The 25,252-nt window shown below is 40.3% G+C and overlaps 2 protein-coding genes across 8 annotated transcripts; both read left to right on the top strand.

Annotated features, from left to right (window-relative positions):
• The first annotated feature begins 815 nt into the window (after positions 1–815).
• Positions 816–8,582, top strand: LOC113746675 (zinc finger protein 345-like). Of its 6 annotated transcripts, none has more exons than XM_027283414.1 (7): positions 816–1,049; positions 1,267–1,416; positions 3,367–3,500; positions 3,733–4,685; positions 4,779–4,971; positions 5,073–5,204; positions 6,959–8,582. In XM_027283414.1, the coding sequence occupies exons 3-7, from the start codon at positions 3,383–3,385 to the stop codon at positions 7,651–7,653; spliced, it is 2,091 nt and encodes a 696-aa protein (XP_027139215.1). In that variant the 5' UTR covers positions 816–1,049; positions 1,267–1,416; positions 3,367–3,382; the 3' UTR covers positions 7,654–8,582. The 6 variants fall into 6 exon arrangements, with proteins under 6 accessions (XP_027139215.1, XP_027139218.1, XP_027139213.1 ...); XM_027283417.1 differs by having other exon boundaries at positions 1,211–1,416; positions 5,076–5,204; XM_027283412.1 differs by having other exon boundaries at positions 1,211–1,416.
• Positions 8,583–10,246: 1,664 nt separating this feature from the next.
• On the top strand, positions 10,247–24,036 carry gaa2 (alpha glucosidase 2). Of its 2 annotated transcripts, none has more exons than XM_027283406.1 (21): positions 10,247–10,442; positions 11,647–11,768; positions 13,036–13,593; positions 14,749–14,894; positions 15,052–15,217; positions 15,650–15,746; positions 16,231–16,350; positions 16,780–16,898; positions 16,982–17,113; positions 17,195–17,305; positions 17,421–17,534; positions 17,623–17,707; positions 17,805–17,922; positions 18,050–18,183; positions 19,075–19,226; positions 19,358–19,506; positions 19,604–19,745; positions 19,821–19,919; positions 21,153–21,317; positions 21,796–21,942; positions 22,644–24,036. In XM_027283406.1, exons 2-21 carry the CDS (start codon positions 11,676–11,678, stop codon positions 22,704–22,706), a joined length of 2,910 nt encoding a protein of 969 aa, XP_027139207.1. In that variant the 5' UTR covers positions 10,247–10,442; positions 11,647–11,675; the 3' UTR covers positions 22,707–24,036. The 2 variants fall into 2 exon arrangements, with proteins under 2 accessions (XP_027139207.1, XP_027139208.1); XM_027283407.1 differs by lacking the exon at positions 10,247–10,442 and adding an exon at positions 10,656–10,748.
• Positions 24,037–25,252: the final 1,216 nt, after the last annotated feature.

Here is a 25,252-nt window from a genome sequence, read left to right as displayed (position 1 = left end):
GGTTCTCTGGGTTCCTCCTCACACTGAATAAGATTTTTTCAGGTGTGCTGTAGGATGTTAATTCATTTAACCATTGTCTCTGCGATGGAGGAAACTCTGATTTCCAATTCTGCCAAATACAGCGGTGCTTTTATTTTTATTTTATTTCAAAGATATTTTTATTGAAGTCTTTTTTATATGAGTACATTTAGAAACAAGACAGGCAAAGGAACAGACATACAAAATCAGAACCCCTCATCAACTCCCACCCTCAACCCTGGTACAGTAAAAAGTAAGATAAGTAAAACAATTGCATGAGTTCACCTTCGTTTACATCTGTAAAGCAAAATAAAATACAATCAAAACAATACTGTACTGTATGAGGTCAAAATCATAGAAGTAGACAAAACAGTAAAGGGGAGCAGCTTATATACTGACATACTAGTTAAACCGATGTAGTAATGGTAGTAAGGACAAGAAAGAGCCCCATATCTTTTCATAGTTCAAGTTCAAGTTTAAGTCAACTTTATTATCAATGCTGCTATATGTACAGGACATACAGAGAAATTGTGTTTCCCTCTTATCCCGGCAGCACTAAACATGAAATATAAAATACAAAATATAAGTGAAGATATAAAAATATATACAAGCTAAAAGACATCCGAGAATAGAAAAGACAGTGGGTTCTCTGGGTTTCTCCTCACACAGATTTTTTCAGGTGTGCTGTAGGATGTTAATTCATTTAACCATTGTCTCTGCGATGGAGGAAACTCTGATTTCCAATTCTGCCAAATAACAGCGGCGTGCTTTTATTTTGGTATTTAAAAAAAAGCCAACCGGAAGTTCCGACACTACTGTAAGCGGCTAGCAGCTCGAGCTAGAAAAGGTTATGATCCGAGCTCCAAACGCTTCATTTAACTTCACTCATTAGTGAGTCGGCGTTGATTTGACACATTGTTTGAACATACTGAGCACTGAGAATGAGAGAGACGTAGCAACACTGCCAAGTCGTTTTAAATAAACTTCTGTCGAGAGACTACTTTTTACCTGAGGGACAAATCTATGCCGAGGTTGGTCAAATGTCTATTGTCTGTCTGTTGAACGTTAGCTAGCGGAGTTAGCGGCTGTTAGACATTTGCTGCAGGGATAACGTGTCGTCTCACCGCCGGACACGTGAATCTGTCGCTGTTGTTGTTGCTCATTTGTAAATCTGTGGCTTTTGTGTCGTTAGCTCAGATCAGCCAGGCTTGTGGACGTTGGCTAGCGGGCTAATAACAGTTGTCTCAGGCAGGCGGAGGTGGTCGCTGACCGGAGCGCTGGTCACCGCCAGCCCGCGTCACCGCATCTCATTCAGAGGTCACGCACCGGGTGTCTGTGCCTGCAGGCTGCGTTTGCTCCTCGTGAAAAGCGACGTTATGACACCATAGGTACCAACAGGTCAGTCAATTAGGGTCGCTGTCTTAACTCAAATCACAAATTAATGCGAGGCTTAAATGGATGGAGCTAATGCTACTGAGCTAACTGGGCTACTGAGTGCAGATGCACGGTTAAAGCCGAGTGTACTGTCTACACTATTGTAGTCCCATAAGCAATAATGCTGCACATATTTGTTGAGCAACACTATTGTCTTTTTTTTGTGTGTGTGAGGCCCAGACAGGTTCAAGCCCCCCCAGCAACCCAACCCGTCACAACAAAGCAGACTCCCTGCTGAAGTGTCCTTGAGCAAGCTGAAGAAGAAGATTTTATTTACATGCATTTTTAAACCCCAAACACACACACACACACACAGTACAAGTACAAGTACAAGGTTCATAGACATGCAAATGTGGGGAGAGAGATGGTGGACTGATGAAGGGGTTCAGTCCACCTTCCATATTTTGGGTCCATGCTGGACTTGAGCCTCCTTGGTTCCCAAGCCAAGTCTCTATGGACTGAGCTACTGCCGCCCCTGCAGGACTATGGATGTCTTCCAGGGTGGAGGCACTGACAAGTGTCAAGATTAATCCCCCTCCCACCTCCAGTCACAAATCTAAACATGAACCAGCACAAAACTGACCCACAGAGCTGTGAGATAAAGTATAGGAATCAAATGTTTCTTCTTATAAGATATTAATCTTGATTGCAACAACCCCTGACTGTGATATCTGAAATGTATTAACAAATAAAAGGAGGTTAAAGTCTTTTCTCAGCCGTCAGATTTGTCCACAAAGGCAGGCTTATGATATTATGTTGAATGTTGTCGTACGTCTGTTTGTGCAGAAGCTCCAAGCAGTCATCCGTTCATACGTTTCAGTCCCTCCGTTTCCCTTGTGATGAGTTGGTTTCATTTTCTTTGTCGAGATCTCGAGTTGTTTATGTCTTTATGTTGAAATAACAAATGTTACCCTGAGATAACGGGTAGATCATTTTCTCATAATAATTTGAGACCTCAAGAAAACAAAAGGAGGGTCTCGTATATGAAGTCATTGCAGGAAACATCATTCAGCGTAGCAGTGTCAGAGGAGAGCGGGAGAAAGTTGCAGATGCAGTGATTAAATATACTAAACTATAGAGAGCTCGGGAAAATGATCCCATTATCATATTATATAGAAAACATTTGTTATTTCGACTATGACTTATATAACTTGAGGTTTTGAGAAAACAGATTAACTTGTTTTCACAAGAAAACAGGAAATAAAATGTATGAATTCATGACTCATCATTTGTGCCTAGTAGGTTTTCACATACATGGAATTTGTCTTGGGTGTTTTTGGTGCATGACAAAGACTAAGAAAATATATAAGTAAAATAAAACATCAAGTACTAAAGATATAAACATATGCACAATATGTTTTGTGCAGGAATGTGCAAAAGTTGACAGAAAATGTTAAATGTGCGAGATATTTATCAAAACATATAGTAGTAGCTTAGAGGATTTTCAATAAAAGGTGTGCATTAATGTAACATACAGGGTCTGTGCGGGTAGAGGCTGAGAATCTGTGTCTTGTTCAGCAGCAGTGGGAGATAAAAACTGTTTTTGTGGCGTGAGGACTTGGTCCAGACGTACTGTAGCCTCCTGCACGCCTGGTGTCACAGTAATACAATAAATGATTGACTCCATTGCTGAATTACTTTATGCACGCAAATATTGCCAATGACTCATCACTTTGACTCTTGACCTATGAAGGTTGAACACAAGTGTGACGTCTTGTAATTAATTAATCTTAGGCCTTTGTAGTCTAATAATAACACGCATTTCTTCACAGACTTCACAACTGCTTTCACAGCTGTGGCAGACAACACTGGATGTGTTTTTGGGCGACGTTTAGCTATATGTGTTCGCTCGCTTGCTATGAATTGTTATTTGAACGTCTGCTTACTGACTGTTGATTGTGTCGCCTCTATAAGGCTGTAAATGTGAGAGATGGGCTCTGAAAACCCAGAGGACTTTGGACCTGCTGTGATCCTTGCTGAGGAAGATCAGCAAGAAATCGGAGGCCTGATCAACTCTGATGGAGAAGAGGTGGATTTCTCAGATCTCAGTGAGTAAATAAATTCTAACAGCAAAGCACACAGGAAAAATAGAGCCTTATTTATATTGTAATGCAACCCAATACAACAGCTGTAATAAACACTAACATTGTGAAACTTGACACTGGGTTTTTGTGGTTTGCAGTGGTGCTCTGTGTATTTAAATGACAAATAGTCTCCAGTATAATGCTCTTTTATACGTCACAAAGTACAGGATCAACACTCTTCTTTCTGTTCACACAGGAAAAGGTGCTATCCCTGGCATTGTACCTGCAGAGGCTCCCTCCAAGACGTTTGATCAAAGCGAGAATGAAAAGCCGCCGTCTCTTCACAGCTGCTCGGTGTGTGGGAAAGACTTTCCTTACGCCTCCAAACTTCAGCGCCACTTACGTACTCACTCAGGAGAGAGGCCTTTCCCCTGCTCGATGTGTGAGAAGAGATTTCCAGAGAAGGGGCTGCTCATGATCCATGAAAGGGTCCATACTGGGGAGAAACCATTCCCATGCACTTTCTGCGAGAAAAGATTTGCCAGTCAGGGGGAGCTCAGGCTGCACCGGCGGACACACACTGGCGAGAGGCCGTATCACTGCTCCATCTGCTTAAAGAGCTTTTCCCGACACTGGCATCTGAAAACTCACCTAGAGGCGATGCACTCGGAGGTTGTGGCGGGCTTTACGAGGAAGAAGTTTCCGTGTTCGGACTGTGACAAGAGCTGTAACTCGGCAGCCGAGCTTCGAGATCATCAGAGGACTCACACCGGAGAGAGGCCATACCAGTGCTCTTTCTGTGACAAAAGGTTTGCCTTGTCGGGCACACTCGTGAGACACGAGCGTCTCCATACCGGCATTACGCCTTACCACTGCTCCGACTGTGGGAAGACATTTGCACAGCAGTGGACTCTGACGACACACATGCGGACTCACACGGGAGAAAAACCATACAGCTGCACTCAGTGCGATAAGTCTTTCGTAGCTCCAGGAGAGCTGCGGAGACACACCAGGATTCACACAGGAGAAAAGCCGTACACCTGCGCAGATTGTGGCAGGCACTTCTCACTGGCAGGAACTCTCAGAAACCACAAAAGATCGTGTACGCAGAACAAGAACGGACCAGTTACAGGTGTCATCACAGACCCAGTTCAAGCTGCAGTTGGTGAAGCATCCCAGCAAGACCTGGTTAACAACATCAGCTCTGAGGTAGTGACAATACACAACAATTTTAAAGTGTAATGTACTGTATTTTTAACTTTTTTTTTCTTGCATCCATTTATTTTTATACTGTCTTTATAGGTGTCTGACAGTCAGTGTTTGCCCAGTGCAGCACAGCCTCTTTCCACAGAGAGTCCTAACTGTGACAAATCAGCTCAATGTGAAAATACAGAGAAAGAACCGAGAGAACCAGAAGACCGACCGGAGGACGCTGCTTCCAGCCCGCATATGAATGTAATAGTGAAAGAGGAGGAAGAGGAGGAACCTTTGTGTGGTACGTAAACATTAGACTCCACATTTTGTTGTATTAAAAGTAGCATAAATGCCTTTGATGGTGATTTTTTTATATTCATGTTTTACTTGTACTTTCCCCAGAAGAAGAAGCTCCTGACCAGGTGTCTGGTAGTGAGGATTGTACCATACCGGAGGAAACTGAAGAGCCACAGCCGGAAACCAACACAGAAATTAGGATTACAGTAAAGGAGGAAGAAGAAGAACTTGTCAACAGTAAGCAAAATACTGGCATAACAAAAAAAACTAATGTCGTCCATTGAAAAACTGTAGTAGGTTTCAAAGTTTCTCCAAGATGTTACTGGGTTGTTTTTCCTCGCTAATTCGTTGTATTGATTTTAACTCATTTCCCCCACAGCTGCTGTTTTACAAGAGACAAATGCAGCACTCTTTTTATTCACTATGGTTGGTCGTCTCTTTTGCAATTTGAGTAGTCTGATTTCCAACATGTCTGCTGTCAAAAAAATTGTTAAAAGCTTGTTTCAATACTAATGTAATGTGTTGTGGTTAGAATCTGAACTGAAAATAATGCGATATAAAATGCTGCAAAACAGACGAAGAATAATTGCGTTTCTCTCTTCTTTTCAACACAGTTGTCTTCTTTATATAAACTTATTTGGAAATTGATAATAATATAATTTTTTATCCATACAATTGGCTCACGCATTCACAAACTGATGACAGCGAACAAGGACAAGAAAGGACGATTAATACGTGTAGTGTGAGTTAACGCAATGCACAAGATTTGTGCTTTTATTTTTGTACTGTGTTTGTCTCAGCCAAATGTGGTTTCTTAAAAAAAAGAACTGTCACTTTCATTTGAAGTGATAGAAAGTAGACTGTCTCTGACTCTTTGATGTCTCTGACTGACTGCTTTCAAAATGAGAACTCTGTACTTGTGGTTAGTGTGTCTTCATAAAGGCTCCGTAGACGTTTCTTAGTTTTAAACCATTTACTTTGATTAGTTTGACAATTACAAAACAGATCACAGATACTTTTAGGGACTCATTAGCAAGCTGTGTACATGTATTAGTGTTGTAGTAGTCGTGATCGGTCACTTTTTAAAGTCAATCAACCACATTTTTACTTGGTCTTGTCTTGGACGAAGATGACTCGGGATTTTATTTCAAGACGAGTCAAGCCAGTTACTGCAGGGATGTCACCATTGTCTCCCACTAATAATCCCACCTAATAATGTTAATTAATTGTCCATCACAGTTTCATATTAAACTGATGATAATTATGATAATTAATTACATTTGTTTGTCGGTAAACACTAAGACAAGATGGAGAATTGAGTAGTATCAAAGTGGAATCACTAAATGTGACTCTGCTTTGTCTGTTTTATTTGTTAGCATCGTTACTGTGGAGGTAAAACTTCCTGCTTCAAATGAAACCAATAGCTTGACTCATTTCTAATTTGACTGTGTCTGTCAGCCGTCGCTTCCCTCCTTCACACGCACTCCTAGAAAGTGATTGTGTCTGTGTGAGGAGACATCAGCCAAACCTGCAATAAAATCTGACTTCCTAAACCACAAAGAGTTCATCTGCAAGACAAAAGAGGACACACAGCAGTATGTAAATTCTACAATAGACTTACTGAGAAGGCTGCGAGGCCTGGCCCTCACCCAAAGAGATTTGGTCAATATTAGCTGTAACCGTATGGTCTTGATTCAGTTTTACCCTGCCTTGGTCTTGGTCTTGACTACAACACCGATATGCACTTCAGTTCAGTGCTATACTGCTAGGATGAAATCCAACATTTGATTTTGTCACTTTCATCTAGTGTCAGGCCTATTCTTTGAAGCAGATATAGTTTATTATGAATTGTGTAAAATAACCATTTATTTTACAAACATTTATTTTAATCTCCTTTTAATCTGATATCATGTTGGAACCAGCAAAAATCACTTCTTTTTTTTCCATCAGTGTTACTGGCATGTTTCAACTCATCATTTATGTTTCCACAGTGTCCGAAGAGGATCCTGATCATGCCACTGACAGTGAAAAAGACAGTTCTCCAGCTTCGCCAGTTCAGGAACAGTTTAATGACAGTCTGACAAAGAGCTCTTACTGCTGCGGGCTCTGTGGAAGAGACTGTCACAAGATGTCCGCGCTCCAGATTCACATGAGAATTCACTCGGGAGAGAAACCGTACCAGTGCACTCTGTGTGGGAAGCAGTTCACCCAGAAAGGTCAACTCAAAGGTCACCAGAAAGTTCACACGGGAGAGAAACCGTTCTCCTGCCCGGACTGCGGGAAGAGCTTCGCCCACTCAGGGGCCATGAACAGACACCGACTCACACACACCGGAGAGAGGCCTTACCACTGCTCTGTGTGCGACAGGAGCTTCAATCAGTCCGGCCGCTTGAGGGAACATGAGAAAATTCACTTTGGGGAGAAGTTTGACTGTCCAGAGTGTGACAAGAGTTTCACACGAGCTTCAAGTCTCAAGAACCATTTCAGGCTTCACACGGGGGAGAGGCCGTACGGCTGCGACATTTGCGGGAGAGGCTTCAGCCGCTCACAAAGCCTGAGGCTCCACAGACGGAAACACGAGCAGATTCAGACTGAGGAGTCCGCATTCAGTGTGAGGAACGATGATTTATCACAGAGTGACGACAACTCTCCGATTAATATGTGTATAACAGACAAAAATGACTGATAACGTATTTATATGAACCATAGAGATGATATGTACCAGTAGTAGTATTACGATACGGGATTTTAGGCAGTAAAACACGAATCGTAAGAGGGGAAAGTAAGGGACTACCTCTGTGAATAGACCGTCATAAAACACAAAAAAAAGTATTAAAACTACAATATTTAACACCCAAGCTGGTGAAAATTAATAAACAGACACTTATCAGGTGATGTTCAGCAACTAACAACACGGTTTCAGACAAAATGACCCAACAAATATTGACTACAAACACAATTTCCGTAAAAAAAAAAAAAAAATCTTGAATGATGATAAATTCTAGAGGTCATATTTATTCGCGTTTATCACTTTTATCTATGTTAGTTGCGTATTGAAATATCACACTCACATTAGTATTTATGGTAGTACAAATTACTCATTTAAGGTCTGTGATTTCACTTTTTTCCATGCAGTATTTGTCATTCAAACTAATCGTGTATGTGGAAATTGGACTGAAGAATAATTATGTTTTTGTATCAGACGTTACGATGGCCAATGAGCAGTGTGGGAATCAGGTGAAACTGGAATTCATTCTTTGGGTATAAGCTACTGAAATGTTCGAAATGTTTAGCCAGTAATGAAGCAGTGGGATATTCATCAGGTTTTATTTTTTGCCAAAACCATTTTGCCTTAGCTGTGATTATTATTATTATTTTTATCTCTGTTTTGTACAGCAGGTATTCAACAACCAAATCATGACTCAGGTTCACCTGTTTCAGACAACTCTTAAAGGCCAAGTAACCATTGTGAATAAAGGCATCGTCCTCTAAGGCTGTGATACAAAAGGCAATATTTTGAAGCCATGTAGGTGGTGAATTTTGCCGAGTGCTGCCTTTGTCTAATTGTATGGGACATGTTATACTGAACAATAAAAGTAAAAGTGCTAAAGACTACTTTGCTTGGGAATTTCTCTGCTGAAAAATGGTGGCTTGCTCCCTCTGGGTTGGGCAAAGCTCTTGATTTTCTAGTCCATCTACGTTCCAACCCTCACCTATAGTCATGAGCTTTGTGTAGTGACCTGAAAGAATGAGATCATGGATACAAGTGGCCGAAATGTGCTCCACCGTATGGCCCGGGCTTGGCCTTAGAGATAGGGTGAGGAGCTTGGACATCTGGAGGGAGCTTGGAATAGAGCTGCTGCTCCTTCACATTGAAAAGAACTAGTTGAGGTGGTTTGGGCATCTGATTAGGATGCCTTCCTTTGGAGGTGTTCCAGGTCCTGGTATGTTACAAATCAACACTGAGCCAAACATATAACATAAGTAGGTTTATAACTGAAGTGATACATGAAAAAGTTTAATATCAGTTTAAAGCAGTCTTTCCTCAGAGTTACCTGAGGCATGTCTGACAAATGTTTTGGAACAAGGTCAGCTTTGTTTCTCCCACAAAAGAAGTCATCTGTGAAATGTATTGACTTGTCTTCAGGTTCCCATGAAACTCTGCTGCACTTACAGTATGATTGCCCAAACTTGCTCAAGGGTGTGTGGGAAAAGAAATATCAAAACATATTGTGGGCACAGGCAAAGGTAAGATGTTCATATAGAAAAATTTAACAACGCCATATGAATACAGCAAATTTAGGCAGCATAACAATGTACACAAAACAGCATATGTCAGGAGTATATAGAGTATATTTAACTAGGTTATGTGAGTTATATTTATACAGTCATATTGTTTTACACAGCTGGTTATGTGCTGAATTTTATTTGACAGTAGTGTAACCATTTAAAGCACATTTACAGATAGTCAGCACACTCTGATATTAAAATCTGTTAAGTTAACTGGTAAGTATGTGTACGCACCAACCTCCGTGGCTCTGTGATGCCAATGCTGAAGCCCCATTCTTTATACTGTCAGTGTGACTGACCATTCATTTACAGTTTAAAGGACCAGTGTGTAGGATTCAGTGCCATCTAGCAGTGTGGTTATGAATTGCAAAGCCCTCCCATGTCCCTGTTCTGGAGGAAACATGACAATTTAAAGTGATAGACACTGTTGAAGAGGTTGAAGTCTCAGTATAAAGTGACAACAACATAAATATTATTATTTTCAGGAAATTTTACACTAATGAAAACATAGTTATGAATATTATATTCAATTTCTGCCATATTCTGTAAACACAGCCCCCTAAATCTGACCCACTGGACCTGTAATAAAGCCCATAGCTGCTCCTGAAGGCAGCACGGTGGCAAAGACACAACTTCAACTTTATTTATTTATTTATATAGCACCTTTCATACAGAGTTGTAGCCCAACGTGCTTCACAGAGCAGAGTAAAAACAACTAATAGTTTTTAAGATAAAAGAGCAGTTACATAAGAAACTAGAGATTAGAAGAAAAGTAAAAAGCATAAAACTACAACAACGAAACAAAGAAGAAGAAAAAATAAGACCTATAGGGTAAACATACCTTTACCTGACACATTTTTTTAAAGGACCAATAATAAAGTAGTCTAACCTTTATTTAATGTTTTAATTCAACGCTGTTGGCATCAGCACATGACATTTGTAGTTTAGTTTACAGGTCGACATTATGACATGCGTAACAGGTTCAGGCTCTTCAAACCGGAAGTTCTTGTAATTCCGAGGTGACTTGAATGTGACATGAAGATAAACAGACGCACACCGTCATCATGCAGATAGCTGAGGTTCCCAAACGACACAGACACTTCGCTAACACAACATTTATTTAAAAGGGAAAAGTTGTTTGTGTGTGCCGGAGTGTACTGCCCGTTAAACGCAGAGACGGTCCCGGTAAGTGACGCTGATGCTAACGCCCTTGTCGGCTAACAGTTAGCAGCTCACAAGTTACAGCTGCTGTTAAAGTTAGCCTAACGGCAATAACCGTTAACCGTTAACAGTCTCGAGCGACTAGTTATCTCGTAACCACGGCAACCCGGGTGTTGTCAGTTTGTCCCGTTAATGTCATGGTCATCCGTCTCCATGGTGAACTTTGACATTCACATGGGCTTCTATGCAGAGCTAGCTGAAGTTAGCTGTTCCTGGGACACTGGCCACACATCGTATCACAATACCTCAATATGAGACGATAACAATAAGGTGAAATGTCAGCAGAGTGCTGTGTTTGAGGCATACGTCAAGGTCGGTCTGCATGTGACCTGAATAATGAAGCATTAAAACCTAATTGAGTTGATTAACAACTGGACATTAGTGGTCACTTAGTCCAAAGAAATGCTCTTCTTTATTGTTTGACTGTGTCAGATGTATGTGCTTATGTCAACAGTGTTAACTTATAACAACATTAAACTAAAGATAAAAATATATAATATTAAATGTAGATTACACTACTTTATTATTTTTAAAGTTGACGGGGTCAGGAGTGTGTGTCTTTGCCACCGTGCTGCCTTCAGGAGCCGTTTTGGGCTTTGTTAAAGGTCCAGTGTGTCAGATGTATGTACTTATATCAACAGTGTTAACTTATAAGAGCATTAAACTAAAGATAAAAATATATAATGTTAAATGTAGATTACTTTATTATTGGTCCTTTTTTAAAGTTGACAGGGTCAGTAGTGTGTGTGTGAGTGTGACCAGTTTTGGGCTTTGTTAAAGGTCCACTGTGTCAGATTTTGTGGGTCCTCTTCCACAGTTTGAATTACCTTAACTTGCCATGTTTGTACCGTAGCTCAGGATGTATTAAAGTTTACATGGGGACTTTTTGTGTGGTTTGCAGCCACTGTAGTTTCTCTTAAATGTAAGGAAGGAGAGGGTGAGGCGAGGGGGTTGTAAACACACCACAAAATCCTACACGCTGGGCCTTTTTTAAAATAACAATTCCTATTATAGTCTTAAGCACATCATCTGCTTTCTGCATTTCCTCCGTTATATTCAAGCATTTAAATCAGATGGTTTATTCACACTTCTCCCCCAGCTCCCAACAGCAGGAAATGAGACTCCACCATACTGAACTTTGTTCTACTGTCTCTCTTTCTCTGTTCAGCCACTCTTTGACAAACACTCATTATCAGGATGGTGTCATACAAGCGGCTGAACCCTGAAGATGTTCAGTTTTCTACTGCAGTATTGTCCGAAGAGCCTCGTCCTGTCCAGGAAGAAGTTCCAGTGAGTTCATGTTTATGCTTTCCTCTGCCTCAAACCCACTGCAGTCAGACGTAGAAGTAGAAGGATTGGTTTCTTTCTGTGAATGTAAATGCAGAAATGTCATGCTCTACCAATGTGTTTGGATATTTTAGAATCAAGATGTGTTAGTGTCATTATTTTATTGTTTGATAGTATTAGTTTGAGCTGAAATTGATAGTTTGTTGGTCAATAATTACTGACAGCTTCTCAGTTGTGAGGAGTTTCTTCTCTTTTCTTAAATTTATCTAAAGAAAGGACAGAGCAAAATAATAAATACCCATTGTAAAACAAGACAATTAAAGGCTAAAAAGGCTATTTTCTACATCTGTAGTCCCTGGCCAAGCTGACAAATCAGGTTCCCCTGATATAACAAATACAGACACAAGACATGTGGCTTAAAGACAAGCAAAGGACAGTCTTTTTTTAAAGACATATATACATTAGCAGACAAGAACAGTAAACAATCAGGATACTGTACACTGTAGAAACCAAAGGGGAAATGCCAGAATTAGCAAAAAGGCTAATTAATATGTAGTCTCTTGGCCAAGGTGTTAAAAAGGCTTCACTGAATATGTGAAACCAAAAACAGAACAGGTCGTCTACTTGACAAGATTGAAGTAGGACACACAGATTAAAAAAAAAAAAAAACAAGAGCGATGGTGGCAAATATTACAAACAAGCAGGACTTATAGATAGTAGTAACAGGAGAGTTTAGTGCTGACACGCGTATGTATTGATCATTCATTGTTTTAATTGGCACTAAAAGATTTTTAAGTGCTTAGTGGTCTGATGTGATTTGGAAGTCCACTCTCTTGAACCTCTGACAGACCAAACTGACTGGCTAAAGACACTTTTCTGCAGTGGAATAGCATTTTTCTCTTGTCTCTTCCCTCTTTGACACAAGACGTATTGGTTCTCTTGTTGATATAGGCTACAAGTGACAATACAAGACATTTGAAGCCTTCACCCATGGATAAAAATAAACTGTGAATGCCATTGGAGACTTTTTCTTACAATTTAAAAAACAAACAATTAATCAATTAATCAAGAAAATAATAAACACATTTATTAAACAGTCATTAATTGCTGCCCTAATCTATTTCTTTTATGGTTCAAGACAGCTATTAGGTTGTTTTTCTTGGTGCCACTTTCACAGATTCTCGTAGGATTTGTTTGTGTAACCTGTTTTCTCTGTTTTTAGTCGGTAACACACTGTTCAATCAGAATTTTAATCTTCTTGTGTTTTAAGGTCCCAGAGCCAGAGGAAGCCTCCTTGCTTCCACGGAGGCCGACATGCTCTGTCACTACAGCCCTCCTGATCATTGGCTGCCTGCTGCTGCTCCTTTGTGGAGGCTGGCTACTGGGCACCATGTTTTGGTTGCACAGGCCGTCCAATCAACAGCCACATAGGCCGCCGTCGCCGGCCTCTGAACAAACACCAGGAGTAAAAACAGGAGTGAATGACACTGCAGCTGCTTTGCGCCGTGAGGCTTGCAGTTTGATCCCTGAGGCGTGGAGGTTTGATTGCTACCCTGAAAGAGGGGTGGTTGTGACTCGAGAGTTGTGTGAGGCAAGGAATTGTTGCTTTATCCCTGCATCCTCTGCCAGCCGTCCATCAGGGAGAAATGGTATCCCCTGGTGTTTCTACCCTCTGGATTTCCCTTCCTACTCGCTTGTGTCAATAAACGACACATCTCTGGGACAGAAAGGTACGTTCATAAGGGAGGTGAAGACCTACTACCCAGCAGATATCCTCACTCTAGAGGTGGAGATACGCCATGAGACAGACACACGGCTACATGTCAGGGTGAGTAAGCAGTCACTTATATTTTTGATAAGTCACATGGCATGAACTTTACTCTTTATATCTGTGCATTGTAAACAATAACTTTTGTTGCCGATGCCTGTCTTTACTGACAGTCAGTGACAGTTAAATCAATATTTTTATATTAACAGTAAATCAAATGTGTAATACAAAAAGTCCAACTTAGAAAGAAGGAGCCTATCAGCAATTATCACCTGACTGCAGCTCTGTGGAGTGTTTTAATATCTTTCAGCACATTGGTTTTGGTTTTACAGCCCGCAACTACTGTTTTTGTTCAGTCTCACCACTCTTATTTAGTGACTTACTTATTATTATTATTATTATTATCATTATTATTATTATTTACACTGTTTACAACCACAGCATGCAGCTTGTTTACACTAAATAAGTACTGTTGAACTACTTGGCCAGCACCAGAGTGGAGAGAGGCAAAGTTAGTGACTAGCCGGTGTAGAAAGTGGAGCATTTCACACAAGTTGTAGAAACCAAAACAGAGTGAAAACAAGCATGACTATTGGACTATTGGCATTCATCAGGAGGCCATCACTACATGAGATGTTTTGTGAATTATGTTACACACTGGACCTCTGTGCAGGTTGAAGTTGGCAGAGTTAAGAGTAAGGTCACTGAACTCCATATACTGAATTAAAGATCCAGTGTGTTAGATTTGCGGGCTGAATATACACAATATCACAAAAAGGAATATAATATCTATGTTTTCATTAGAATCAACTGAAAAAACGTTATACAGAACTGAAAGGCATTTGAGAAACAACATTTTGTTATAGAGCAGTGTTGTCCCAGTAAGACACGAGAGTAATTGTGAGGCAACATGATCAATCCAGTGACCCTGAAACTGAAGCCCATGTCATTAATTCAATATTAATTATAATATTTTAAAATGTATTTCATGAAAAAGGAGCAGCATATGTACACACAGTCCAGAACACACATCTAATCAGCCAGGATAAGTGGAAACAACTGGCACTATTTACCATAGGTGTGTAGAGGCCTTTACAAATGTTACATGCAGTATCATATTTTCATAGGTGTCACATGTTTCGTACCGCATACCCTTGTACATGCTCTGGTCTGTAATTTGATTACAAACTGTTTTTCTCATGTTGCTCTGTCCAGATCACCGACCCTTCTAATTCACGTTTCGAGGTTCCGATCTCTGTTCCCACCGCTACCAAGAAGGCAGAAAGTCCAGAGTACACCGTGGAGCTTTCAAAGCAGCCATTTGGTCTCATTGTGAAGAGGAGCTCTACAGGAGAAGTGCTGTAAGTCTGGCTCAAGTAGGCTACATTAGATTAGTGAAAGAAAGGCTTATGGATATCAGAGTGTAGAAACTCTCAAGTTGTGGAAATAACCCACTGTTTGTGGTAACATAATAATTAATTAATAATACTGTGTCCCCTTTCATCGGTTTTCTGTTAGTCTGAACACCACAGTGGCTCCTCTCTTCTACGCCGATCAGTTTCTCCAGATCTCCACCTCCCTGTCAAGTCAGTTCATTTACGGCCTAGGCGAGCACCGCTCCACCTTTCTGCATGACATCCACTGGAACACACTCACCATGTGGGCCAGAGACGTGCCTCCTATGGTACGAGTATTCCTAAATATTACTATTTTATAGTATGTCTTACAATATCACCTTTCAAGTGTCTAATAGCAGACATTTGAATGTTAGTAAGGGAATCATAGGGGTTAATTAATAACATTAACGATAGCTCCGTTTTGTACAAGTGTCCCAGTGAGTTAGCAAGCACAGTAGACCTTTTTCACAGGAGACATTTTAACATATTAAAGCAGGAAAAACACACACATGCATGCTGGCTCCCTGGAATAGCCTTCTGGGACACTGAGCCATTGTTAACTATAATTTACACTTGGGCTTTTCCTATTGTGAAATGCCAAAATGTCTTCTGTGAATATAAGTAACATTTAGGTATTTGCTGAAGGATTATGGCTTGACTGAATGTGCAGTTAAGGTAACATGTGTTGTATCATCCTTGTGTTGCTCTCTTCAATGCAGGAGCAGACAAACCTATATGGAGCGCATCCATTTTACCTGGCAATGGAAGATGGAGGGAACTCACACGGCTTCTTCATGCTGAACAGCAACGCAATGGGTCAGTCTGTTAGTCGCCCTCATACTTCCACTTCAGGTTTCACTATGTGTAATAAATCACATATAAGAGCTGATAGATATCAGTATCGCAACTGTTCAGATGACAATATTAAGCAATTTCATAAAAACAGCAATGACAGTTTACCATCATGACCATGAGTTTCTGCAGTGTCACACAAATGTGACTGCAGTGTCAGCAAATGTCAACTTCATTGCAGATTTGTCTGTTTTTTGTTCTATTTCCAACTGTTCACAAACAAGAAATGCAAGAATATTCAGCTGCTTATTTGTATATATTTATATATAATGCTTATATAACTGATCATTTTATCCTTAGTTCCTCATTTATCCCATGTACTTTCTTTATTTCTTTGCTCTCTGGCTTCATAGACGTGCATATCTGTAATGGTGGTCCTAACTGTAGCTCACTGTGAAGGATTTTCTTAAAAAACATGTTTCATCACTAGTTTTTTCTGTTTCATCAGATGTGATCCTCCAGCCTGCTCCGGCCCTCACCTGGCGTGCTATTGGTGGAATTCTTGACTTTTACGTTTTCCTTGGTCCTGATCCTGCGTCAGTGATTGGACAGTATGTGGACGTCATTGGTCAGTAGCAGAACACAAACTGTTTTACATATTATAGAATCATTGAAGATGTGTTACTCACTTATGGAGTTTGCTCCACGTTTCAGTCACTTTGAGATATCTGATCGACTTGGTATCATATTGCCTGAATGCATAAAATGACGTTTATTGACAGCACAGATTTGTGGTCTCATGTTTTAGTTACATGTGAGTAAACAATTCTGTACAATCTTCTGCATTAAGTATAATATCCAGTTTGAGGCACAGAAAGTGAGAAAAGTAGTCAAACATACTACAGATCACTGCAGTGTGGGTTCATGGTTTTGGTTTTTAGTGTATTCAGTTCTGTTCAGAGAGTTTTGTTTCCGTTTCCCACAACTTCTGCATTTACTCGTGCTGTCTTCTTTATTTGCATCTCCTCTCTTTCGTCATCCCTCTATGTGTTTACAGGCTACCCAGCGATGCCCATCTACTGGGCTTTAGGCTACCATCTCTGTCGCTGGGGCTACAACACTAGCAATTCTACCTGGGATGTTGTCAAGAGCATGAGGAATAATCGAATACCTCAGGTATAGTTGACCCAGCAGACTGTTTGTTGTTCATATGGATGTCTGCGTTGTTTTGTGAATCACTAATTTGTATTTTAACACAGGACGTCCAGTGGAATGACATCGACTACATGGACCAATTCATGGACTTCACTTATGACCCAACAAAGTTTGACACACTGCCTGAGATGGTCAAGGACCTGCACGCTCACGACCAGCGCTACGTTATCATCCTGGTACACAGGAGATGTGTGTTTTGTGTGTTTGTTTACATGTGTGTCTGGTTTGGCGTTGACAGTATGTGTCTCAACCTACAGGACCCGGGTATCAGTAGCACACAGCCTGAGGGCTCATACTGGCCGTACGATGAAGGGCTAAGAAGAGACGTTTTTATTAAAGATGCTGAGGGGAAAACACTTATTGGGAAGGTGAGACAATAAATCTTGTAACGATGTTTCACAAATGACATTAAAACACAATTATTACTCTCTCCTCCATCCTCTGCTGTCAAAAGCAAAACGTTAAAGGGGTCTCTCCTTCCAGGTTTGGCCTGGCCTGACAGCATATCCCGATTTCTCTGACAATGCGACACATGAATGGTGGTACGACAACCTTCAGAGGTTCCATAAGAAGGTGCAATTTGATGGATTATGGATTGTAAGTATGGAAATGGGAGATACTGTTGAAAATTTGACTGGAATGATTACTTTTATGGCTCCTTGAACTTTGTCTCATTTGTTATTAGGACATGAATGAACCATCGAATTTCCTGGATGGTTCTACCAATGGCTGTCCATCAAACAGTCTTGAAAATCCTCCTTACACACCCGGTGAGATATGCGGCTCTTCGGCGTATATCAAACATAGCATATACACCATCCGTGCACAAGATTGTCACCATGTAAAATTGTGTCTTTTTCCTTTCAGGTGTACTAGGAGGTTTGCTGAGAGCCAAAACTGTGTGTGCCACTGCACAGCAAAAGCAGTCCATACACTATAATGTGCACAGTCTCTATGGACTTATGGAAGCCAAGGCATCTGCAAGGTAACACACATGCACACAGACACTCAGCAAAAATAAAATGTTGAGTGTTGAAAGATATTTTCACTGTGTGAACAGTTTAAATCACTTTCTTAAATCATCTGCCTGTCCACTGTGTCGTCTCATCCAGCGCTATGAAACGGATCACGTCAAAGAGACCTTTTGTGATCTCTCGCTCCACCTTCCCAAGTCAGGGGATGTACTCTGGTCACTGGCTGGGAGACAACAGGAGCCAGTGGAAAGACCTGTACACGTCTATAGCAGGTTAGATCATCTAGACACATGTATTACACATTTTTCGGCTGAATAAGTTAATGCTAGGTTTGTTTTAGTTTTGAACGTTTTGTGAATATCTAGACAAAACAGAAGTTTGATGTCGAAAACATTTCAAATAAATTCATTTAGCAGGGAAGAGGTGAAAAATAAAATATGTATATATAAACTTTCTCTTGTAGACCTTATAATTGTATATTTTGATTTATTCTTTTTTTCAGCATTTATCCAGACATTTCAAATTTGTGTAAATCAACAAAGACATGCTTAAATGAACACTAGTATTGTTATAGTTAGATAGTTTGGGTATTTTAAAGTGGCATTGTATGACGTACTTATGTGTATTAGTGACAGCAGCTCACAGTTTGGAGAAGCCGACAGAAATCCTGGCACAGAAGCAGAGCTACGTACTGCTGTTGACACTATATTAACAATATTATCACCTCTTTGTGCCGGGATGTTGTGCCTGCTGCTCCCATGTGGCCAAAATACTTTAAGTGATAGCCTTTTTATTGCCATGTTGTTCAACAAATGCTCTAGTCAGCAATTTGGATTATATTTACAGGATTTTCCTGACACATTTATGTCGATGTCTAGCTGCTAATTTGAGGGTTGTACGATCCTAAAGACCTGTATTATGGTTTCACGTGGAAGTTAACCATGTTTTATTTCACTCACCACTCTGTAATTATTCTGTCAGCTACAGTAAGATGAGGAGGAGCAGTAACACCAGAGCTGTTGTCGTTTTTTTAGATTTCATTGAATTGTGCAGAAAATTGTCCATTTACTAGTTAAATAATAATTCTCTCTGTCTCAGATCCTTTGCTTGCTGTCATTTTAGTGTCTCCCTAATGTTTCCCACCTTTCTTTTGTCTCCTCCAGGTATCTTGACCTTTAACCTTCTGGGCATCCCGCTGGTGGGAGCAGATATCTGTGGATTCGGCGAGGAGCCGCAGGAGGAACTCTGTATCCGCTGGACGCAGCTAGGAGCTTTCTATCCCTTCACACGCAACCACAACGCCATCGACATGAAGGTACGATCGTTGCCCCAACGTCACCACAAAGCACAATCAGTAGAAAGACTTAGGAGCTATTTAAGCATTAAAGTAGCACCACAGCAAGTTCCTTTTAGTGACTTTAACTGTTTGATTTGTTTAATTTACAGCCTCAAGACCCAACAGCTTTCAGCCCTCTGGCTCGTACAGCCATGAAACAAGCTCTGCTGCTGCGTTATTCTCTATTCCCTGTCCTTTACACTCTCTTTCATCATGCACACGTACACGGACACACTGTTGCAAGGCCGCTAATGTTTGAGTAAGTAATCCTGACTTCATCTCTCTAATTTGATGCTTTGTTTTGACCGGGCATGGAGGATCTTTGACATAAAGTATATCCTGTATGTACTCAAAAGGTTCCCAAAAGATGTCAGAACTTATGGGATTGACAAACAGTTCCTGTGGGGGAAAAGTTTATTAGTGACACCAGTGTTGGATCCTGGAGTTGACTATGTGGATGGATATTTCGCAGAGGGTCTGTGGTATGACTACTACACGGTAAGACCCACAATCCTACTATCAACATTCAGCATAGTGTACTAGTATATTTACATGTGGTCCTGTGCTTCCCAGGGCAACCCCGTGCCCAGTAAGGGTGAAGAAATTCGACTTCACGCTCCTCTAGATAAGATCAACCTACATTTGCGTGAGGGCTCTGTTATACCTACACAGGTAAACACAGGTTTCTCCATTCACATTGTTTCCACAACCCGTATTCCAGAAATAGTTGGGAGACTGTGTAAAATGTAAATAAAACACACTGCACTGATGATGATGGAAAATCCCTTTCCACCTGTATTCAGATAAAGATAGACAAGATATTTAATGTTCAAACTGATTAACTTTGACGCCTGCAACACGTGTTTGTATCATTCCACAGATAAACAGGTTAATTGATAACAGGTATGATGTTTGGGTATGAAAGGGGCATCCTTGAAAGGCCTCGACATTTCTGCACTTAAGAATCAAGGCCGAAAACCAACACTGAATGCTTGTGACCTTCAATCCTTAGGTAGCACTGCATGAAAAATCAACATGATTGTATAAACCTGTAGCCGCCCGCAGTAAATTTAAATACCGAATTCTTAGTAATCTCCGGTTCTGTACGCTCAGGGCAAGCCAAACTTTTCTCATCTGGTGTTTCCCGTTGGTGGAACATCCTACCAGTTCCTACCAGAGCAGGGCCTTCCCTCTCTACCTTCAAAAAACTACTGAAGACCCAGCTCTTCAGAGTACCCCCTCTCCTAGCAGCTAGACATGCTAAATCTTTCCCCTACTCTACAACTGTAGTAGTACCTATTGCTGAACTAACATGTCCTTGTCGCACTGTGATTATTTCCCTATTTGTAAGTTGGGATTAAAGCAGTTTGTCTACAAATAAAAGTTAAGCCTCTGCCAATGCAAAGAGAAATCCATACAGCAACAACAACCAGAAACAGTGCTGATTTCTCTGAGCTCATCTGAGTCTACATTTCAAATAGGATGGACTGTCTTTTGGGCTAAATTGATGTTTTACAAAGCATGACGTATAGGCCACTTTTACATTGTATCATTTTGGGTTCGTCCTAACAAAGGTTGACAAATGTGAAAGAAATGTGGCCAATCCACAAACCATCCAGTCAGAATATAAATAACACTCCTGCTATAAACACATTCACCTCAAACTATTTTTGCAGAGTGTATTGAATGCTGCAGTCTTCAGTCTCCTCCTCTTTTGAGGTTTGTGGTGCATTGAGTGGTAAGACTTTATTTAGTTAGCCTACCTACAAACAGTTCATAGTTTGTTTGTTTTTTGGGATAACTAAATATTTGTCACAACTGACGTTTCTGTGGACCCACACACATGGTACGGGCAGTAGTTCTACTGTGACATTTGTTTTTCTTTCTGCATGCATGTTTGTGCAGATGCCCAACATCACCCTGTGGGTAAGCAGCGGTCAGCCTCTCCATCTCGTCTCGGCTCTCTCTGATGATGGTTCTGCCACTGGAGATCTGTACTGGGACGACGGAGAGACCATCGACGCCTACGAGAACGACCAGTACTCCTACATCATCTTCAATGTTGCTCAGGTGCTCACACTCAAAAGGGAAAAAAAAAACGACCCTCAGTATCTGTCACTGGCTTTTTCCAGCCTATGTATGTCTGATTCAGTTTGTGATTACCACATTTCTCAGAATGAAAACCCCCACACACACTGTCTGAACTTGTTTGATTCAGCTCAAAGCTGTGTGTGTAGATGAAAGTGAGGCTTGCCCTTCTTATCAACCAGAACATACCTTGTAGCAGTGCATATTGATGTACTGAGGTTCATCCGTCTTTATGGAGTTTTCTTTGTGGAGTTTATGTACCATTAATACCAAATTATCTTAGGAATTGCATGTCTTATGTTCTAACGCTGTTGATGTTGAAATACAACTGCAAATTATTCAATATCAGGCGCATTGTGTTTATTTGGCCAACAGCAGTAAGGGAAGTGACACACAAGACAGGGGAGGAATTAAAACCATATTAATGTATCTTTTTGGTCTCTGTCTGCTTATTTTGAAGAACGTGATGACATCAGAGGTGTTGCATAGCAGTGTGGAGGCCACGTACATCACCGTGGAGACGGCCTCCTTTTACGGTGTGAAGCAGAAGCCGAGTAGAGTGCTGGTGAACTCCCAAGATGCAGTGTTCACCTACAGCACCAACAAGGTGAGTTCAGGGGTCGACGGACAGGCACAGAAAACTGGAAACTATTGTCATGCTTGAATTTCACGCTATGTCACTTCGGCTTAATGTAGTTGGCATAGGAGGATTTAGCCTTTAAAATGAAGTGGTAAACGTCTCTGATGACAGATCATGTGCTCCACAACAACAGGAGACATGTAGAAGACAGTTAAATATAAGATACATCCAATGTTGTTAGTTGTACCTCATGGAGGGAATAATTTTTGTCCTCAGCCTCGCTGCACCATTTGTTTATTTCATATACATCTTAATCTTAATGGAGTAAAAAGTACAATATTTCTCTCTAAAATATATTAATATAGTGACGTCACACGGCCTCGTTTTAGGACCGCCCACAAATTTCTGGACTGAAAACGGTTGAAAAACTGTTTGAACCTCTAACTCCACATTTCAGTAATACATCGTTCAAAGTATTTTCATGTGTTTTCAGCAACTATTTTCCAACATATTTATTGTGTTTTGAAAGAAAACATGTAATTGCCTTTACACAGACTTTAAGGACAGTATTACGCCACTGTTTTAATACATAGTGCCGATTCCACCCAGCCAGTTAACTTAAAGAGTTGATGTCTTAATGCCTCCTGTCGTACCTGTAGAGTTTTGTTGTTGTGTATTTGTTTATTATTTCGTCACGCTGAAATGATTTCTCGCCTCTCTCTCTGCAGATGTTAACAGTCACAGATCTCGGCCTAAACCTCAGCCACAACTTCACCATCAGCTGGATGTAACCAGATGTTTTTCATTGAGTCATTGATTCATTGGTTTTATTTGCTGTTAGCTATTTAAATCACAAGCTGGCACACAGTGCAGTCTGTAAGTGTTTAGACGGTGAAGTTTCTTTTAGTATTTTGGCTGAATACTCCAGAACATGGAGGTTAAAGGGAACAATAACTGAAGTGTTTGCATTAGGTGAGCAGTGTAGAGAAGTGAAGCTAAGAATCAGATCAGCACTTAAACCTCAGAGTCATTGTTTATATGTGCTGGAGTATAGAGACAAAACAAACTGTCCGATGAACAATAAGACAGAGTTTAGGTACTCTGGAGTGAGTGAGGTAAAGTTCGAGTTCCTATCTTATTTATAAAATGGACAACTGACCTACAGTAGTCTCAACACAGCTTTAAATATCTGTGTCGCCTGACTAAAACAAAAAGCCTGGCTCGGCCTTAGTTCATAGATCAAATCTGCATTTTAAAATTCTCATCAGCAGAAAGACGATGTGCAATAAGTGAAAGAGATTATCTATCTTCCTAAAAATGTGTCTGAATATAGTTCAGGATGTAAAATATTGTGTTTTAATGCTGTTTACAGCCTAATTTTGCACTAATTAGTATACTGCAGTATCGTAAAGGTAGATACAGGTGCCTTATGATTCCTGTGTGTGTGTTTTTGAGCGCCTCTGGGTTTGTTTTAGATCTTTTGTTCAGCTTTATATCCTACGCCTGTTTTCAACTATAAAGACCGTAGTACTGCTATGCATGAAGATCACTTGCATAACTACAGTATAATAGACCAGCCATAAATGTTCTGCAAACATTTTACTGTGAAATTTCTCCTCTGATAGCAGAATGCAACTAAACACAGATAGAGATACGTTTCCTGGGCAGGTCCGAGTGACAAAGTCTGCTCATGTTTGACCTTGATGCTGTGAAAATCAGATTTTAATTCATAGTTTTGTGAAAACCTTACACCTTTTTAAATCAACTTTAAAACATGAGAATGATATGTTTAAGAAGCTGTCAACGCATGTGTGCTGCAAAGCAAAACTGTTATAAATATTTTTCAGCATGTAGAGACACCAGTACAGAGTATATTTTAACTGTCAGTTGTTGTGAGGGAACTGAATTGTGACTAAATATTTGCAGCAGTATTTTATGATGAATTCTTGTGTTTAATTATTTTGTGTAATTGCTTCAATGTAATTATATGTCCGATATGAAAACTACTGGATTGTACTGGATTTTTTCTATCCTTTTTTTTTTTTTTAACCTTCTGGGGTCACCGACAGGTAAAGAAAATGGAATTTTGATCCTTTGGTGATGTCTCGACCCCAAACTATTGTCACCTTTAAAGATTCAAGTCAAAGAAAGTTCATGTTTTTTTTTGTTTTTTTTTTCATTAAAATTATAATTTTGAGCCACATTGGGAGATTTTATTTGAACACGTTTCATTTTGATCTGCGGTGTTGGAGCGTATGTGCCACTAGAGGACACAATTTCTCAACACTGTGATGATTGTTGGTATCATACTTCACAGCAGACTGTTGTTTTCCCAAAGGTGACAAGATATTATATCAGATTTTGTGTATCTGTCAATTTATCTGTCTTTCTATTTTGAACCGCAGAGTAGAAACACTTCAAAGAAATGTGAAGAACAAATAATCTTTCCTATCTCTAACAGCTCTGATCAGACCATCCTTGATCCAGGACAGGTCTAAAGTACTCGAATTACCACGTATCAGTTTAAACTACAGAGAGATTTACCATGATAAAAAATATGGCCGTCTTATCTTTCAATACCTATTGCCTTAGAGCCAAGATGTATGGTTAATATTTACCTTATTTTACTACAGTTTCTCTTGGAGAAGGTTGAGATCTGTGTGCATTGGCTCAAATTAACAAGACTCGTGCAATATTTTACTTTTCTTGTTAAAGTACCACATCCTCCTGTTGTCTTTACAGCAGAGTAGATTTCTCTTTCTTCTTTGTCAATATTTCCATTTAATCAGGAGTAGTCTTAGTCTTAGCCTCTCTCTCTCTCTCTCTCTTTGTGTATGTTGTTACTCTCCACCATTTTAAACCCAGTGGTTATTGTAGATAAAGACGTCTCAGGATGTCTGTCGTGAAGATAAGTGGGGTCATCTGAGGACTGAGCCACAATTAGCTCATTTCTGAAGAACTAAATAAACAATTTCTCCTATGTGCTGCTCTCCATAGAAACCAACCAGAGAAGCACTTGAGCAATGCCATATCTTTGTCAGGATCTCATGAGTCATGACACCAAATAAGTATCTGACTGTCACGCATACGCAAACATCAGCCTCAGAAAGTGAAAGCAAACAGCTTGCACTATTCCCCCCACCCCTCTTGAATTATCGTCCACCAACGATAGACTAGCAATAGACATGTTTTTATTGGCCCTGTGCATACGTTCACAGGCTAACTGCTTCCAGATGGCAGTTTGTGGAGGGCGCATATATCATTCAACAGAGGGGGAGGAGAGAGAGAGAGCAGGGAGAGAGAAAGGGCAGCGGGGGTCTGTCAAAAGCATTCTGCT

This window comes from Larimichthys crocea, chromosome X (assembly GCF_000972845.2).
Source record: "Larimichthys crocea isolate SSNF chromosome X, L_crocea_2.0, whole genome shotgun sequence".
Lineage (NCBI taxonomy): Eukaryota > Metazoa > Chordata > Actinopteri > Sciaenidae > Larimichthys > Larimichthys crocea.
This window is presented reverse-complemented; position numbering and strand designations above follow the sequence as displayed.

What these genes read in the sequence shown, in the direction of transcription:
- LOC113746675 (XM_027283413.1), top strand. Translation starts at nt 3,383, where the DNA reads ATGGGCTCTGAAAACCCAGAGGACTTTGGACCTGCTGTGATCCTTGCT. An exon ending in AGAGGAGGAACCTTTGTGTG is followed by an intron (nt 4,972 to 5,072) that starts GTACGTAAACAT and finishes TACTTTCCCCAG; the next exon opens with AAGAAGAAGCTCCTGACCAG. An exon ending in AGAAGAAGAACTTGTCAACA is followed by an intron (nt 5,205 to 6,958) that starts GTAAGCAAAATA and finishes ATGTTTCCACAG; the next exon opens with TGTCCGAAGAGGATCCTGAT.
- gaa2 (XM_027283406.1), top strand. Translation starts at nt 11,676, where the DNA reads ATGGTGTCATACAAGCGGCTGAACCCTGAAGATGTTCAGTTTTCTACT. An exon ending in GGAAAACACTTATTGGGAAG is followed by an intron (nt 17,306 to 17,420) that starts GTGAGACAATAA and finishes CTCTCCTTCCAG; the next exon opens with GTTTGGCCTGGCCTGACAGC. An exon ending in GCTCTGTTATACCTACACAG is followed by an intron (nt 19,920 to 21,152) that starts GTAAACACAGGT and finishes ATGTTTGTGCAG; the next exon opens with ATGCCCAACATCACCCTGTG.